The 19,097-nt window shown below is 41.3% G+C and overlaps 2 protein-coding genes across 2 annotated transcripts; both read left to right on the top strand.

Annotated features, from left to right (window-relative positions):
• The first annotated feature begins 544 nt into the window (after positions 1-544).
• On the top strand, positions 545-3,275 carry LOC306915709 (dickkopf-related protein 3-like). Its single transcript, XM_079493245.1, has 4 exons — positions 545-843; positions 1,372-1,546; positions 1,926-2,127; positions 2,931-3,275. The coding sequence occupies exons 1-4, from the start codon at positions 685-687 to the stop codon at positions 2,989-2,991; spliced, it is 597 nt and encodes a 198-aa protein (XP_079349371.1). The 5' UTR covers positions 545-684; the 3' UTR covers positions 2,992-3,275.
• A 4,553-nt stretch (positions 3,276-7,828) lies between these two features.
• Positions 7,829-16,936, top strand: tectb (tectorin beta; the record flags this gene model as incomplete). The annotated part of the gene is made up of 9 exons (XM_079492015.1): positions 7,829-7,895; positions 8,115-8,305; positions 9,182-9,333; positions 9,442-9,514; positions 9,763-9,866; positions 9,975-10,058; positions 10,427-10,589; positions 12,178-12,259; positions 16,926-16,936. The coding sequence occupies 9 exons, from the start codon at positions 7,829-7,831 to the stop codon at positions 16,934-16,936; spliced, it is 927 nt and encodes a 308-aa protein (XP_079348141.1).
• Between the last annotated feature and the right edge of the window lie 2,161 nt (positions 16,937-19,097).

The raw sequence follows: 19,097 nt of genomic DNA on the forward strand, positions 1-19,097 counted from the left end.
GGTCGTCTGCAGAGAGCACTTCTGCAAATTGTTCCCAGCATGGGGTACAAGGTGGGATAGGGTAGGGGGTAATGGGGAAACCAAACAGGGGTGTTTGTCCAGTGTTTGGGCCTGGGGTCACTGGTCCCAGGCGGTCTAGTCACTCAGTGGCTGGAGGGACAATGTCATGTATTTTTCTGTTGTTCTCTCGGAGGTGCCTGCTCTGGCCCCATTGTGTGGTTTGTTTTGTTTTTCGTCAACCCATCATGTCCATTAAGCCCCTCCCAGCTCCCTTGCCCCATCTCCCCAAAACCTCCTTTCACTATTCTATGGCTGGTCATTTTGCCACTATTTTCTGACAGCAGGGGGTGGCTTAGGCAATTTAGTTAATCCATTAACAACTAATTGTCTCCTCCTACCCTGTTGCTTAGACAAACAGCCAGGTGGGTGGGGGGGGGGGGGGGTGACCGAGTCCCCATGCCTTATAAAAGTCACAAGTGCAGGAGCGCTAGTAACTGTTACTTACCTCTGCAAACTGCTCTAGCCAGACATTCTAATCTCCAGGTGGAACTTATAGCCTAGGAAGAAGTTGTCCATTTTTGACAGGATTTTCAGCACTTCTTCAGAGTTTTTATTTTTTCCTTCCCACTTCAGTCTTTCTGAATCTTACCGTTTTTTGGTCTGCTGTTTTTTTTCTGTGCGGAGATGTTGAGGAATCTGCAGCAGCTGGCATGCTTGTGTCTGTGCATCTCCCTGACTGAGGGCCGTATCTGGGCCTGGCTGCTCAACATGCCCCACAGCGCTCCCAAGGAAGGATCCATGATGACCCGCAGGGAGAGTCCTCTGGTAGCCAAAGGACACGTGGTAAGAAGACCTATAACTACATTCTCTTGTGCAAACCACATTTTGATAGACGGGCTGCTCAATTCACATGCACAACATATGAACAGTGGACACCAGTTTGAAAGGGGGTGCATACTTAGTTTAGACTAGTCATTGGTTAGACATGGGTTAAGGTTAGGTTTAGGTGTGCTGCCCCGTGGGAGGTTAGGTTTAGGGTGAGGGTTTGAGATAGGTTGTAGTTGTAGGACTAATGACTGGTCTAACCAATGACTAGTCTAAACCAAAAACTGTCTAAACTAAGTACTGCACCCGTTTGAAAGTGGTTAAATCTTATCCAGGAAATTTGGTCTGAGATATGGTTTCATAACTAAAAGTATCACTGTTGCAATAGCTTACGAGGGGCTGCAATGTTGATCTTAGTGCCCAAAGTGAAAGGTTTGGGAAACCCAGACAGACTTGTACTCTATTTTACCTCCCAACTTTACTTTATCAATTTGCGGCTTAAGTGCATAGCAAGGTTTCTAAAACGAATCTTCTCCCTTCCTCCAGGAGGTGTGTGACCACGACAGAGCCTGTGGCCGAGGGTTCTCCTGTGATCGCCACTTTGGACTGTGCGTCCTTCAGCGAGGCGAGGGACACTACTGTCGCAGGGATGCCCAGTGTGTCCGTGGGCTGAGCTGCATGTTTGGGAAGTGCCATCGCAGCATCCCAAATGGACAAGAAGGTAAGGGAGACGTCTGCACAATACGGTGGCTTAGCATTTAGCAGATACTTATATATCATTTTGTTATCCCATTTTGGGCGGGAACCCCTTTTGATGTTAGCATTATGTTATGATTTAGCTATTGAAAAATAGCAGATCTACAAGCTCATAGCGCGCCACCGAGTGGCGCGCTACGAGCTTGTAGGTCTGCTATTTTTGAAAAATCGAAGAACGACTGACAGAAAAATAGCTTTTTCAGAAAACTGTCAGGATGTAGAAGACATTTTTAGAATCTGATCTCAGGTCAAAATTGGTTAAATATATTTTTTACAATAGATTTAGCAAACCCAAGGTTGCTGTGTTGCAGCTCTGAAAATAAATCAACCATTTCCTCCTCCAGGCGCCAGGTGTAAAGTGGACAGAGATTGTGACGCAGCCATGTGCTGTGCACGTCACCACGGCGAGCAAGTGTGCAAGCGGCGTTTGGTGCCGGGTGAGAGTTGCTACGTACCTGATGGTGGCCTGGCCTTCAGCATCAACCAGATCTGCCCATGTGACGAGGGCCTACTGTGTCGGGGAAACAGAGCACCACCCTGGAGAGAGTGAGTACAGCAACCAATTACTAATGCCCTGCTGACAGGCAAATGTGATAATGAGCAACAAACACAGTTGCATCAGGATTATATTAACCCATTCTGAGGCCCATAATGCAAATGTCTTCTAATTCCTAAGAGTTTTCTGAAAACCTATTTCAAAGTCAAGTCCTATCTCATGTCAAGGACCCCCAAAATGATATGTATTTGGCCGCCGACCCCATCCCAAAATACTTTGTTCCAGGGGCCACAAGAAGCAAAGATTTTAGTAAAAAGAAATGTCCGCTTTAAAAACTATATATTGAAAGATTAGCAAAAATGTTCACGATTTAAAACAATAGCATAGATCTACAAGCTCATAGTGCGTCACTTCGTGCCATGCTACGAACTTGTATATCTGCTATTTTTTAATAGACAAATTATAAATGAATGATTTGAAGTGGTTAAAATCTCAAATTACACAGTCCTGGTTTTAGACCCATTTTGGGCGGGAACCCCTTTTGGTGTTAGCATTATGTTATGCTTTAGCTATTGAAAAATAGCAGATCTACAAGCTCATAGCGCGCCACCGAGTGGCGCGCTACGAGCTTGTAGGTCTGCTATTTTTGAAAAATCGAAGAACGACTGACATAGAAACATAGCTTTTTCAGGAAACTGTCAGGATGTAGAAGACATTTTTAGAATCTGATCTCAGGTCAAAATGGGTTATAACAACAGTTTACAATGGCTGAGAGCCATTAACAGTTATCATGGACATGATGTTTAAGATAAACTAGGTTAAATTAACCTGTTGTTGCTTATTTTTGTTTCAGGAGGGCTTCTGGGTACCAACCTGAACCGACAAGTTGGACCTGCCAAGTGCCCAAACCCTAATGCCATGCCACTATATTAAATCTATTTATAATGTAAATATGTTGCATCCGACTGTAAATAATGAATGTATGTACCCCCCAAATAGGCTCTATTTCTACATGTTCTTCACACTGATGCTTAACAGCAAAGGCCTGTTGATGTATCACTTTTTTGTCTTTCTTTATTTTGCCATTTGTACATTGTACACTGTGCATTTTGACAAAAGCACTATTTAGTTACTGTAGGCCCATTCATGTTATGGTGTTGTATGTAGTGTCTCCTTCATGTATTTGAGATGTGTCGTGTGTGTGATAGCCAATAAATGTTTGTTCCACATGATTATGTTTTTACGTGTCTCTATTAAGCCTAGTGCTGCAAAATAAGAGAATTCATAGATCATAAAATTCAGCTAAGATACAATGGAAGAAAGAGAGGTTTTGCTGCTATCTTGTGGTGAATGGGGGAGATTCTGCCAAAATACTGGGCTGAAGGTACCGTACTAGACACAGTTAACCCATTTTGACCTGAGATCAGATTCTAAAAATGTCTTCTACATCCTGACAGTTTTCTGAAAAAGCTATGTTTCTATGTCAGTCGTTCTTCGATTTTTCAAAAATAGCAGACCTACAAGCTCGTAGCGCGCCACGAGCTTGTAGGTCTGCTATTTTTCAATAGCTAAAGCATTACATAATGCAACACCAAAAGGGGTTCCCGCCCAAAATGGGCCAAAAGTATGGAAGGCCGAATCAAAGGTGCAAATTATGCCCAGGCCCATGCAGGGGAGTTTCCATATTAGTATGGATTGGAAAGCAAACAAAAAGAGGTACTGTATATTTTATGCACAGAAAAAAACCCCTGGAACTATAAAAAAGGAACTTTGCACCCCCATTGTGAGCTTTCCCTGCTGGCATTGCCTGGGGGTATTGGACACAAAGTGACACATCTATCAGCATATTCAGGTTTCAGTACCCAGCGCAGGTTATTGGGTGGGTGAAGCTCTCCCTCTCCTTCTCTCTCTCTCATGCTGACCAGGCTCTCCCTGCCCCATACCTCCCCCTCTGACTCCCTCTCCTTCTCTCTCTCATGCTGACCAGGCTCTCCCTGCCCCATACCTCCCCCTCTGACTCCCTCTCCTTCTCTCTCTCATGCTGACCAGGCTCTCCCTGCCCCATACCTCCCCCTCTGACTCCCTCTCCTACTCTCTCTCATGCTGACCAGGCTCTCCCTGCCCCATACCTCCCCCTCTGACTCCCTCTCCTTCTCTCTCTCATGCTGACCAGGCTCTCCCTGCCCCATACCTCCCCCTCTGACTCCCTCTCCTTCTCTCTCTCATGCTGACCAGGCTCTCCCTGCCCCATACCTCCCCCTCTGACTCTCCCACACTGTCTCTATCAGTTCAATTCAATTCAATAGGCTATGAGAAAACATACGTTTATTCTATTTATATTTATGTTTGATTTTTGTTCATTCATTCATTATTTGGTGGAAAGATTTTTTTTTGAAATAAAAACAAAGTAAAAAAAAAAAAAAATAAGTGGATCAAGTCAGAATCTCCAATAAGTACATTTTTATGCACCAAGATCACTCGATGCAGATAGTGCAGGAATACACACAATGATTAGGGGGGTTGTATTCCATTTGATACCCTATCACAGCAGCTCACAAATGCTCACTTGCTGCTGCGTTTGCACATTGCTGTACTCTCTCTCTCTCTCTCTTTCCCCCTGATCGAGCTCTGGTGGGATGTCACATACAACAGAGACCATTGCCTAACAATGGTTAGGGCATATCGTATGCCGATTGACGATGGCGTTGGGCATGTCCACTCCATATATGGGCATATCTGCATGGCCGAGACGGACACTGCCACAACTTAAACTTTATAGTAGGTCAAAGTCATACGATTTGTCACACACTTTAAGCAGAGTCCACACAGAAATGCATGCACACGGCACACATCTGCGTACAGTTGGGTGCCACTGATATTGTCCCTTATCATTTGACCCATTTAGGCCTGACCTCAAAATTTAAAAAAATCCTTCTAAATCCTCCAGTTTTCTGAAATAAATATTTTCACGATTTTTCAAAAATAGCAGACCTACAAAGCTCGTAGCGCGCCACTCGGTGGCGCGCTATGAGCTTGTAGATCTGCTATTTTTCAATAGCTAAATTATAATGTTTAAAACACCAAAAGGGGTTCCCGCCCAAAATGGGTTAACTGTCCTTTTGCGCAGATCACGCAAAACTCAGCATAAAGAAAAGGACAATATCGATGGCCTCCAACTGTATATGCACACGCACTCATGCACACATTCTATCACCTACTTTTGTGAAATACTAAGCACGTTTCTTGGATTGCAGGACATTGTTACATTAAACTTGATGGAATCTTGCAGCTCTCTATTGTTAGCACTGCAAGACGCTGTAATGGTATCTGTCCCTTGACCCTTTCTTAGATCGGTATCTTCCCTGGATCCCCTGCCTAAAGAATTCCCCTGTTGGTCCATTTGAGGTGCATTTGGATGCTAATGCTGTGCAGTTGTTCCCCTTCAACTGCATTGTCCTGATGTAACAGAGTTTAGTGGGTTCCACTTGCTCCATCAGTAATGACGTTTCTTATTGGTTAGTGGGCGGCGCCTCATTGAATAACACTGGTGTCCACGTTTAGAGTGGTGTCAGTCTAACATGAGACATGCCCATGGTAAGATGTGTTCCTCAGCACACTATATTTTCAACAAGAGTCTGTATGTTTACTGTGATACTGTGATGAATACTAGTTGTTCTAAAAACATGCTCTTGGTCACACTGTTAATTCTGTTATAGACGTGCTGAGGATTGGGTGTGTTACACAGACAGAAACTGACCAGATACGTCTGTGTATTTACCAGGTACATTGTGTTGTCATTTCATTGAAAACTGTGCGATATGTTTATTGATTTGGTCAGTCTAACATGAGACATGCCCATGACGTGCTGAGGATTGGGTGTGTTACACAGACAAAAACTGACCAGATACGTCTGTGTATTTACCAGATTAAACTGCAGTGTCAACAAAGAGAGAAGTCGTCCGGAACTTCATTATTCCACAACACAACGCAGATCACACGTTACACTGACTTCAATTGTTTTATGAAGGACATTAGTGTCTGACTGGGTAGCTATCATTTTACACCGGACTCTTATATGACATCAATCGCTTATGGGGTATTGGCTTTAATGAATATCAGAATATGTGTATATTATGTCAAAATGTTTGTGATAACAGATCATTTTAGACAAGCGTGTAGTTTATCATATCAATTGATTGTGAAATCTGAGAACAAAACCACATTGGAGACGATAATGAAACTAACTAGCTACTATTGCCAGTTGAGTGCCAGTTGAGTCCGGTTGCTGCCTGCGGCCTACCATATTAATTTGCAGAATAACACACACCAGTCACAGCCACACCCAGGCAGCTTGTCTTAATATCCGGCTTTAGGCATATCATGACTTTTAAAACATTAATGGCAATGGGTTAGTGAGGACACGCACTAACCCCCCTCGCCCACATACCCAGACAGTAGACAAAAGTGATCTCTATCCAACTGCCCAAGACTTTACCTGTGTGAAACCTTATATCACTGAATGCTGTAAACCACAGTCTCCTATCATCTCTGCTTTGAGACACTAGTTACTAGTGTATACTGACTCTTTATCAGAGCTAACATCACATTTTAAGGGTATCCATACATGTCTATTTGCACTATTAAGCCTCTTAAGTGGTGTGTAGTTCCCGATAGCTTGCAAGACTGGCCAAGAAGGCTGAGGGCTGCTGCTCTCAAATTTTCTTCTGTAGCACACTGAAGCAGTCACCGTTTTCTTTACTGAAACAGCAACGTTTTGCCACAATTCAGCATATAGAATAGAAGATGATAGGATTTCTAGGTAAATTTGTTAGCTACATTATTATTATTATTATTATTATTATTATTATGCCCTGCCCGCCAGCTTATGGAACCTTCTCTTAGGCGACATGTTAGTTTGTGTCTGAGAGAGTTTGAACATGTGTTTCATACTGCGATGCTGCTACGACAACTGAATTTCCCTCGCCAGATCGTCGGTCTATCTCTATCTCAACCTCTTCTGCCACAACAACGATTGCCCATATAAAGGAGACATTTCAAGCTAGAGGGGAGAGTCACCAGTGTGGGGTGCTCATCCCTTGAGACCGTAGTCATTTGAAAGTCAATGTTCATCCAGCACAGAGGGCCTTTGTGAGCTGCCTGACAATGGAGTTCCCAAAGCAGCACTGCAGAGAAGGGGCCAAATGGAGAAGGAGAGAAGGGGGGATGGGGGTGACGGTCCTTACCTGTGAAAGAGAAGGGGCCAAATGGAGAAGGAGAGAAGGGGGATGGGTGTCGTGACGGTCCTTACCTGTGAAAGTATAAAATGCCTGCTCACGTTTTTAACTGTAGAGTCACATGCATTCGGCAACCTGCTTGACAGCAGAAAAGGATCCTCTGATACCAAATTTGTTTGATTTAGTCACAGGTAAGTCTACTTCATTTTGGATTTACTGCAGTCTGTACGCCTTAACCCATGGGCGGGAACCCCTTTTGGTGTTGGCATTATGTTATGCTTTAGCTATTGAAAAATAGCAGATCTACAAGCTCATAGCGCGCCACCGAGTGGCGCGCTACGAGCTTGTAGGTCTGCTATTTTTGAAAAATCGAAGAACCACTGACATAGAAACATAGCTTTTTCAGAAAACTGTCAGGATGTAGAAGACATTTTTAGAATCTGATCTCAGGTCAAAATGGGTTAAAGACACTGTACTGGCAAAACACATCTCTGCAATGTCTCTGCAGTTTTGAATAATGGCCTCTGTTGCTGTTCTGCTAATGCTGTTGCCTGTTGCATGGACATGTACGCCTCAAAAAGCAGGTAACTATTATTATTTGTTAATTGTTGAACATTTTAGTAGGTACACAAATTACGTTGAGGTGTTCTATTTTCCATATGGCACTTTCGACAAACTCCACCCATCACAACAGATCACCGCTCCATTTTGGTTGGGATCTTTTCCTCCACTATAGGTATGATGATCCCAACTTTCAAAATTCTCCACCACTTTTGATGTTTTACTTTTGTGCTTTTGGTCAGACTATGTGATGGTGTCATGTTTTCCCAACGCCATCATCGCTAATGTCCCAGAGTGTCCTTACGGCTGGGAGATCGGCCAGTTGTCCCTAGGTGGGCTCTGCTACACTGGGCTCAGCATCCCGGGGTATTATCGCTTCAACATCCCTGACTTGACTCCCAAGAACAACTCATATTGTGGCACAATGGCAGAGGTTAGACAGTAGTTATAGTTGTATCTGATTTATCTTCATTTGTACTTCTTATATTGACGCAATCATGTAGTAGAAGACTATAGAGAAACAGGGATGATTATGGTTGAAAACATGGATACTGTGCAATTCAAAACCGGGACATCACAATTTGATCTGTCATTATTATACGATGCATGACTGATGCCACCAGGACACACCAGGATTTGCTCACACATTTTCCACACACTTCTAAGTAAAGATATGAATATCAGTTACGTTTGAATGTTGAATTAACTGATTCTAAGTAAAGATACTTCATTTAAAGGACCATTTCACCACTTTTCAACCTATCTTCATATAATAGGTCCTCACTAATAATCATGAGAAAATGGCACCATTTTTTTCTACTCAGTCTGTGTCTCATAGCAGGGCTGTGGGCAGTTTAGAAACCGTCCTCCAGTGACATCATCATTAGGCAGATTTTTTTTTAAACAAGATTTCTTTACAAAAATGTTTAGATTTTCATTATCGTGAGAACGATGGCTTCCATTTTCGCATTGCAACTTTTCAGAACTAGAAAGCCTGCAGTTTCTATTAGCTTGTATTCCCCATCGATGATGTCACTGGAGGACGGTTTCTGAACTGAGTAGAAAAGAATTGCGCCATTTTTTTCATGATTATTAGTGAGGACCTATTATATGAAGATAGGTTGAAAAGTGGTGAAGTGGTCCTTTAAGTTCTACACTTCTAAGTAAATATATTAATATCAGTTACGTTTGAATGTTCAATTAACTGATTCTAAGTAAAGATACTTCACTTAAGTTCTACACTTCCAAGTAAAGATATGAATATCAGTTACGTTTGAATGTTGAATTGTGCTAACTGCTCCGTTTATAGTATGTTCCTGGCAAAGACGCAAGGTACACCTTCTTCAATTCCATTGTGTCAAACGATACTTCGCTGACAGTGCGGAACCAGCCGGTCAACTATACCTTCAGCTGCACATACCGGGCGGCCTACCTCGTCAACAATGCAGTCTTCAGCCAAAGGTAAGCATCGATCTAGGAGGCAGGGAGACCCCTGTTACCCAACGGAGAACATGTGCATTCTAACCCAATGACTTGCAGTGTTTTTACTAAACCCTCTGCTTCTTCCAGAGTGGCTACAGTTTATGTCAACAACGGGAGTTTAGGCACTTTTAGATCACAGTTGACTATGAATGTATTCACGGTGAGTATGGCTCATGGTATGGCTACTGAGTTTCACTTATTGCCGTGGATGCCACATCTGCCACGTTTGTCACATGCAGCGCATTTAGATGTGATTTGAAATGTACTGTTCAAGAAAGAATAGTAAGAAATGAATAGGCCTACATTATACCAAAAATGTCTTAAGGTCATTACATTCAAATGCATGTCTAGTGTCTAGATTCTAGAAGGTAATATCAGCATAATACTCTTCCAAATTTACATTTGTAGAACTCCAAGTTCCTGTATGCCAAAGATGCCCCCTATATAATTGCCACATCTGAAATAGGCTCTGAGGTCTTCATCGGCATTGAAGCAAAAGGACTAAGTAACAGGTAGAAGCAATCATGCATCTCCAGAACAAAGAGTTATATCTATCTACGCCAACATTATTTGAGGGAGAAATGCCCCCCAGTGCACTGACTGGAATTGCCTTTTCTCAGATTCAAAGTTGTAATCAGCAATTGCTGGGCCACCCCCACTCCTTACTCAACAGACAAGAAGAGATGGAGTCTCATAGTTAACAGGTACACCATATTTATTATTATATGTAATTATAAGAGCACATTAACCACGTTAAACCATGTGTCCCTATTTTTGGCATGACAAATAGCTAAAACAGCAGATCTACAAGCACACAACGCATCGGATTGTGACATGTAAGCTTATAGATTGGCTCATAGATTTTGCACAGTAACAGGTCTTAACCACATATGAACCCTAGTGTTCATAATTATTCTGGGGGTGAACATTAGGCAAAAATCTACGTGTCGTGTTGCAACACGTCGTGACTTTGTAGATCTGCTATTTTTGCCAAAGGGCATGTTACAGCTTTCATGTTTTGACTGTCTTCTGATGATGACATGACATTTAATCACACCCCTCTCCCCCACAGCTGCTCCTCCGACCACACGGTGATCATGTTTGAAAATGCCAAAGACAGCCGCTCCATGTTCAAGTTCAACTCCTTCCGTTTCCAGCGGCTGGAGAAGGTGTCCACGGTGTGGCTTCACTGTGACGTGCACATTTGTGACGGAGAAAGACTTTCCTGTCTGCCGGTGAGTATGACACCCCACACAGCATGGTAAATAGATAAAATGGTAAATGGTGCATTTATATAGCGCCTTTATCCAATGCGCTTTACATAGATTGTGCATTACATTCACCCATTCACACACACATTCATACACCGATTGCAGCGGAAGCCATGCAAGGTACCAACCAACACATCGGGAGCAATTTGGGGTTCAGTGTCTTGCCCAAGGACACTTCGACATGTAGCCAGGAGGAGCATGACACCCGTCTCCCGGTTAGTCTCGCGTAGCCAGACATCTGGTCACATGTTAGACCCAGAAATGTTGGTTAGTATACACTTTTAGGATTCAAACGTCATCTATAGGTTTAGCAGATGAGATTAAGCTTGGTTGCTAAAAGTTGCATGTTGAGCAATTTGAGTAAATAGCATAATATTAACAACCATTAACAACCTGTATAAGACCAAAAGAAAATTCTTCAAGTAGCATGTGACGTGTCAAACTAGGGGGTTTTCATGATACTGAATCCATTCCAAGCATTAGTTTTGGTGGCTATGGTCATTTTTAGCCCAAGTAGTGTTTTTTGTGCAAAACTAATGCTTGGAATGGATTCAGAATCATGAAAACCCCCTAGTTTGACACGTCACATGCTACGTAAAGAATGATGATTTCGTTGTTTGATGTAGATGTAAAAGTATAGAAAGTTGGAAATACTCCAGTAAAGTAAAAAGTACCTCAAAACTGTATTTAAGTACAGTACATTTACTTAGTTACTTTCCACCACTGGGTCTGTTGAAGGAAAACATCATAGCATATTGGCATAGCATTAACCACATGATGTACCTAATTCCTATGTCATAATAAGAAAACAGTCTGTGAAAATAGATCTACAAGCTTGCATTGTGATGAATGAATGAATGAATGGTTTATTTCGATCTTATGCCGTTAGTACATTACAAGATGAATCATGTTTTAAACTCATTTGACATGATCGAAAAGGTATAGGCGGAAGCTGGGAGCTTATTAGTGCCTATCCTTAATACATTGTACAGTTGTAACTAAGAGGAATTTAAAATGAAAACAAAAACAAAACAAAAAATAAAGACAAAGACAAACAAAAAAACAAAAACAAAAAACAACAATTGTGAGTTTGTAGACAACAGTTTAGTCAACAATTCTTATGTATTTATTTGCACTGAATATGCATTTATTTAATTTACATTTTTTGAGTGGTGCAACCACTCCAAGGAACAGAAATGTCCGTGATGTTCAACTATGTGTGTGACTATGTTTGTGTGTGACGTTAATGAGCACCAGTACCAATGAGTACCAAAAGTGGCGCTGAGAGAGAGAGATAGTGCTGCACTGTTGCCTGCTAATGAGAGAGAGAGAGAGAGAGAGAGGGGGGGGGGGGGATTTGCACCACTCAGTTCACACGGTGTGATTTTTATTGTGGATTTGGGTTAAATGAAACATTCAGAAGGTAAATATACAAGGTTTATTTGTGTTGTGAAATACAGAACAGTACCAAGTGCATTTATGAAACTGTATAAATAGTACAGTAATTACAATAGTCAGAAAATAATAATAATGTTTCTTTCTATTTATCAAGAGCCCCTGCTCTTCCAGAAGTTTGACACCAGAGCCAGACCCAAGTGGAGGAGGCATCCTTACCACTGAGTTTAAATTGAAAGGTAAAATACGTATCATATAACATTGTTCAGGACATGAAGAAAACCTCATATTTTTTACAAAGCAATACTGCCTCATCAGAGTTGGTATTGTGACTATCCCATTTTGGGGCGGGAACCCTTTTTGGTGTTAGCATTATGTTATGCTTTAGCTATTGACAAATAGCAGATCTACAAGCTCATAGCGTGCCACCGAGTGGCGCGCTACGAGCTTGTAGGTCTGCTATTTTTGAAACGACTGACATGGAAACATAGCTTTTTCAGAAAACTGTCAGGATGTAGAAGACATTTTTAGAATCTGATCTCAGGTCAAAATGGGCTTAGCTGCTACAGTTTGTTCATTGGTTCAATATTATTTTAATATATACATAATATATAATATTATAATACATAATATATAACATAATATATAATAATATATATATAATATACACACATTTATGGAAAACAAAAATGAAAAAAATCGAGTTAGCTGGTTTCTGCTGGACAGCGACGTTTATATATTATTAGGATAATTATTATAAACTGTATTAAAGTTGTAAACGTCCTTCAGTTTCCCTGAAATGTATTGGTAGCATGCCTTTTCTTTTATAACTGAGGCACTGTTAGCAATAACAACAACTAAGTAACCTTGAAATAGTAAGTTTATCCATTTCAGATTTTAATGCAACTTACTGTAACTTACTCCCTTCAGTTCTTAAGTGTTACTTGTTTCAAGATGCATTGTTTTCTCAACAGATAGAGCATCAAAGAGTGGACACATATCAGGTAACAAAAACATGATGTAATGGTACTACTGGCAAAGTGTTGTATGATATCATTTTAAAACAATATGAATATGAATGGGGAAAAACATATCTATAACATACTTAACATAATGTTATAGTTAGTTTGAGAACTACCATACATGTATCATTTATATTATACTTTTTATTACACTGTTGCTTAGATATAGTTACAGGACCTAAACTATGCTTAAAGGGTTAGTTTTTGCACTTAAAGTTGTAGGAAATACTTGCCATTATTGCCCGAGTCCCAGTGGGAGTTCTGGTCTAGTTTTGGTGAATATTAAGTACAGTAGTTCCAGTCATTTGCTGGGGGGCACTGGGGGCCACTCATTAAAAATATATTAGTCCACAAAACTAGCGTCATTTGTATTGTTGACCTATTTCTACCATATAGTAGCGCTACCTACAGTATGCCACCAAATTGTGGAACGCCCTACCAACAGTCATTAAGACATGCAAATCCCTTGACTCCTTCAAAACTGCTCTCAAAGGGCACCTACGGAAGGCTGCAATTAGAAACTGGCCCCCGTAAAATCTGAATCCCCCACCCACCCCTTTTTCCCCTCACTGTATATATTTATTTTCCCTTTTTACTATTTTGACTATATAGTTGTGTATATTCGTACGTCTCTAAATGTTTTGATGAATTGAAAATGGTGGGCCCAATTGTAAACAAGTGTAATGCTTTATGGTGTCGTTGTACTTTGTAATTCTGCAAACTGTTAATAAATCAATCAATCAATCAATCAATCAAAAAACCTTCGTTCAACGTTCACCCCTCTGTCACATGGAACAGTGTTTTTGTGCTGCTGCTGCTGCTGGCGTAATGATACTACAAAACATTGTTCCAAAGTTGAACGAGAGTTGCGCTATATGGTAGAAATAGGTCAACAATACAAATTACACTAGTTTTGTGAATTCATTTATTTTTTAGACCCCCATCAAATGACTGGAACTACTTGATATTCACCAAAACCAGACCAGAACTCTCACTGGGACTCAGGCAATCAGTGTAATACCTTTGCAACCACTATGTTAATTGAAAGTATTTCCTGCAGCTTTAATCTGAACTAACCCTTTAACCAATTTTGGGCGGGAACCCCTTTTGGTGTTAGCATTATGTTATGCTTTAGCTATTGGAAAATAGCAGATCTACAAGCTCATAGCGCGCCACCGAGTGGCGCGCTATGAGCTCGTAGGTCTGCTATTTTTGAAAAAAATCGAAGAACGACATAGAAACATAGCTTTTTCAGAAAAGTGTCAGGATGTAGAAGACATTTTTGGAATCTGATCTCAGGTCAAAATGGGTTAATCAATTCTCCTACATCAATGACTTCAGCCCCCGTTTCTTTTATTCCCTCTGCCTCAGGCACACCTCTGTGCATCCTGCTGGCAGTCCTGGTAAACATATGTCTTGGTTTTGCAAATGGTCCAAGATTACACTGAGGAGGAGATACACAGTTTCACCCGTTTTCATTTCTGCAGCTTCCATTCTATACATGACTGTATATAGAAAGTGACAATTTGTTCATGGACAAAATACACACATTATGTGACTAAATTTGACTGAGGGACTGCCATTGGATTTTTTCGTTTTTTCATGTCATATGAAAGCAGGGAATCATAGCTTCAAATTGACATATTGGCCCACCAGTTTTGGAGATATGGCTTATAGAGTAATGTCTTGCAGAAAACAGCGAGTTGAGAAAACAGGCTTGAAAGGTTCACTTCTGTGGTCTCTAACATTACACCTAGCTACATGTTTAAGCATTTATTTCATATTTACATGTCGATTTCAGCTCTGACACTTATTTCAGACATGCTCTAGTATGTGAAGAGTCTGCCTGTGCTATTAATTCATTTTTCACCTCTGGTGAAAAGCTGGAATTTGCGCGATGGCAGTCTCTCAGTCAAATCTGGTCACATATGTGTACTATACACCAGGGGTTCTCAACGTTTTTGGCCGGGGACCCCTGGAAATGCTTTGGCAATGTCTCGGGACCCCCGCCCCGCCCCCTCCCGACCCCCAATATAAATTGACTGCTACAATAACCTTAACCCATTTTGGGCGGGAACCCCTTTTGGTGTTTTAAGCATTATGTTATAATTTAGCTATTTAAAAATAGCAGATCTACAAGCTCATAGCGCGCCACCGAGTGGCGCGCTACGAGCTTGTAGGTCTGCTATTTTTGAAAAATCGTGAAAAAACAATTAAAAAAATAAATCTTTTTTTTTTTTAAATAATTTGGGGACCCCCTAAAATAATTTGGCGACCCCCCGAGGGGTCGCGACCCACGTGTTGAGAACCCCTGCTATACACATGCACGTGAACGGATGAACAAACAAACGACCGTAAACACACCCACACACAAAGGGGAGCGTCAGTCAAGACTCAGGGAGTGTACAGTAGAAGCATTATTGTGAGTTTTGTAAGCCCAGCCTGGAGGTCACTCACTCCCACCTAGGGTTCCCACTGCAGATTTCCAATTTTAGTTTTTGAAAAAGGAACAAACACCCGCACACTGTCTTCAAATGCAGTGACCAACTTTTATTAGGGAAACAGCAACGTTTCGGCCTATGCGGCCTTCATCAGGCTATCTTTATAGCCTGATATATTTGTTAAAGATAAAGGCCGAAACGTTGCTGTTTCCCTAATAAAAGTTGGTCACTGCATTTGAAGACAGTGTGCGGGTGTTTGTTCCTTTTTCATTTTTGGGCACCGTACCCTCTCCTACGCACCTGTCGCCTGTAGGTGTGCAAAAGCCTTGCTTTTTATCATTTTTTGTTTTTAAAATATTAAGCAAACAGAGCCTTATGAAATTCACATGTTTTCTTTACAAAATAATCCCCACAATTGAGCACACTTTTTACGATGCATAGAACCACACACGGAATTAGTATTACGTTTAAAAAAGGCACGTGTCAGTGTCAGATTAGAAGATTTGTGGCTGAGATATTAACAGATTAACAGTCATTTATTCATCATAGAACCAAACATGTATCTCTCTTAGGTTTTGTTTACCACAGTTGTTATTTTCTGCATAAATTGTGGACAATGGTTAAAAATAAATATGTTTGAAAAGCATAAGAAATCTAACGAGGGAACCCATTGTGACGTCACTTCTGTGTTTTAGGACTACAAACGAACTACAGTATACTGTGTCTATTTGATAAATCACAAATATAAATAGTAATTGATACATTTATTGAACATTTGTATGTGAATAATCGTGTTAATATTGCAGGCTAGTTCACTGGTCAAGGTATTGGATATATAAGTGTTTCTACTCTTATTTTGGATTATGCAAGTTGCCTATAGTTTAACCTTGATATCGTGGTAATGTGAACTGCATTGCTACGCATCATGACATGAATTTAATAAATATGAAAGAAAAAAAAACATTTGCATAAACATACTGTACATTTTTCCTTTTCTGATGAATCTTGCCTGGTGATTTAAAAATATTCAAAACACCTCCTGTGTTCTGTTGTGTTTTTCCACGCTTAAATCCTTTTTGTCAATAGTCCGTAAAGGGACTACCTTTTTGGCTGAGCCTGGGAGTCGATGGTCACTTGTTTTACAGGTTAGGGTTAGGTTTAGGCATAGTTTTTGTGAGGTTAGGGTTAACCCGCCCTACTAGTAGTAGCCAGCGCTGTAAAACAAGCGTCCCATCAGCGCCCATGGAATCCCAGGCTCAGCAAAAGAGAGACTCCCAAGTCCATAAAAGTCAAATTTGAATTACTTCCTGTCAAACAAAAATATAATAATGCATGATTCCAGCTGCAGGTCCAAAACCAATTTCACCCAATAAAAATCACGAGTCATGATTTCATTCACCTGTGATTCCCATATAGCTTTGGTGTCCCTTTTCCACATGCAGCTGACCACTAGAGGCCAGTGTTACTCCTAGTTCTGAATCTAATCTCAGGTGTTGGCCGGACGTGCATTACAAACATTCTCGTTTTAAACTTAATCAGCAGTACACTGAAATATGTATCCGAAAACATTTGAGGTGAGAGAAATAGGCAATGCAGTATCTGTGTTACTGTGTCTCGGTACTGCCTTGACAAGGCAGTGCAGTTGCATTCAAATCCCATATCTCGGCCGAGGCGAGGGTACAGGTCCACAGGATGGTCGGCTGAGACTGTTATCGGCTGAGACACACCCGTGACCCGACCCCTGTTTTACTATAGGAAATGCATCGTGATATTATGGTCACAAATATCCATTTCATTTAGATTTTTTAAGTGTTCACTGGAGTCATCGTCATCTCTGCCATGTGACCTTTGGTTTTCTGGGCCTTTCTCTGTGTCTATCAAACATTAATTAAAAAACAAAACAGGTCAGGCATATTATACTGCTTCACACCAGTAAATACAGTACACACATTGTACTTTATATAGATAGGCTAAGATGCTAGTTTAACCAATTAAAAGCTGTGTCATTTTAGCTACTGTTATACACATCTTGGTCGGGTTGAAACCTCAATATGTCCAAAACTGTAACTTTTCAGCTGCTATTTCTGATACTTTTGTGTGATACTACTATAGCATGATCAAGTAGGGCGTTCATTTATGCAAAAAGCAGCAGAAAAAAAGAGGTTTCTGCCCGACAGCAACGATAGCAACATATATTTTCAGAAAACCATTTCTAAGGATTTAGAAGACATTTTGTAGAATCAGCCTCAGGTCAAACCCCTTCATGAAACCATCAATATATAATCAGGAGTGGTTAAATGGCACAAAACTGTCCCAAAGTAGCATGCGGCTTGAATATGGTAAATGGTAAATGGTGCATTTATATAGCGCCTTTATCGAAGGCGCTTTACATAGATTGTGCATTACATTCACCCATTCACACAGCAGAGACCATGCAAGGCACCAACCAGCACATCAGGAGCAATTAGGGAGGGGTTCAGTGTCTTGCTCAGGGACATTTCTACACTATCTCTGGGGGAGCCTGGGTTCGAGCTGGCGACCTTGCGGTTGCCATCCAGCGACTCTACCCCTGAGCCACCACCGCCCCCTATTGGCAAAAGGCTGTTCATTTAGTAACTGACAAACATCCAAAGGCCCAAAACATAAGTCCTCCGGTTAAAATAGCACATTGATCATCAATCAATGGCCCAATCCCAATGTTCACACTCACAGGCTCACTGAGTTTCATGCATGTTCCCACCAATGAGGGCTTAACATATTGGGGGGGGGGGCCCTGAGGGACTGGCGGTATAATGACCCACTGTCAAATATGAACGTTCTCTGCACAGACATTTTGATTCCTTTATGAACACTTTCCATACAAGTGCATTTCTGCAGACTTTGCCTATATGGGAATTACCCACAGTTTGTAGCAGTGTCATTAAATATGGAGTCACGAGGGGAAGCCTGTAAAAACCATGAAAACAATAATGTTCACATGATGTAAAACATCGTGTAGTGATTCATTAGCCTGGCTAATAAGCCAGACTCAAATAACACTGTCGTGTGGTATTTGAGTCTGGAGATGATGTGTATGGATCTTGTTTCCCGGGGGGTGGGTTCAAACATTTTCTCTTTGACGCAATTGGTCAGAGCTACTGTCAGTCAAAGGTCTCAAGCATTGAACGTCACTGTACCAAAGCCCGCCCATATTGCATACCGTGTCCCGATTGGCCACACCAGTTCTCTGGTGTAGGAAATGGGCGTACAATTGAGCCTCTCCAGACCGTAACCCACCGGCAGGCAATTTCTTTTTTGCCAACGGCTGATTCGGTCTGGCTTACTAGCCAGGCTAGTGATTCATAGCCATAGCAGTTGTTTGTCTTTTACATGCTTATGCTTTCATCAGACCTGATCGATCAACAGTACTATTTTGTTTCCAAACAGGGAGCGATCAACACATTAAACAGGCAGTTGTGAAGAAAGCCAAATATGTGAAGTCTTGGGGGCTCGAGGCATGTGGCCAATATGGCAATATCAATATCTCCTATTTCTTGTAGCGTGAGGTGGCTTGATGTACAACTACGCCTGTTGAACATGACGCTAGTATGTTGTAGGGACATATCAAAGACTAC

The sequence above is a fragment of the Electrona antarctica genome (assembly GCF_951216825.1).
Source record: "Electrona antarctica genome assembly, chromosome: 22".
Lineage (NCBI taxonomy): Eukaryota > Metazoa > Chordata > Actinopteri > Myctophiformes > Myctophidae > Electrona > Electrona antarctica.

Excerpts from the sequence above, each read along its gene's own strand:
- LOC306915709 (XM_079493245.1), top strand. The coding sequence starts at position 685 with ATGTTGAGGAATCTGCAGCAGCTGGCATGCTTGTGTCTGTGCATCTCC. Across the intron at positions 1,547-1,925 it reads CATCCCAAATGGACAAGAAG|GCGCCAGGTGTAAAGTGGAC; the intron begins GTAAGGGAGACG and ends TTCCTCCTCCAG. Across the intron at positions 2,128-2,930 it reads AGAGCACCACCCTGGAGAGA|GAGGGCTTCTGGGTACCAAC; the intron begins GTGAGTACAGCA and ends TTTTTGTTTCAG.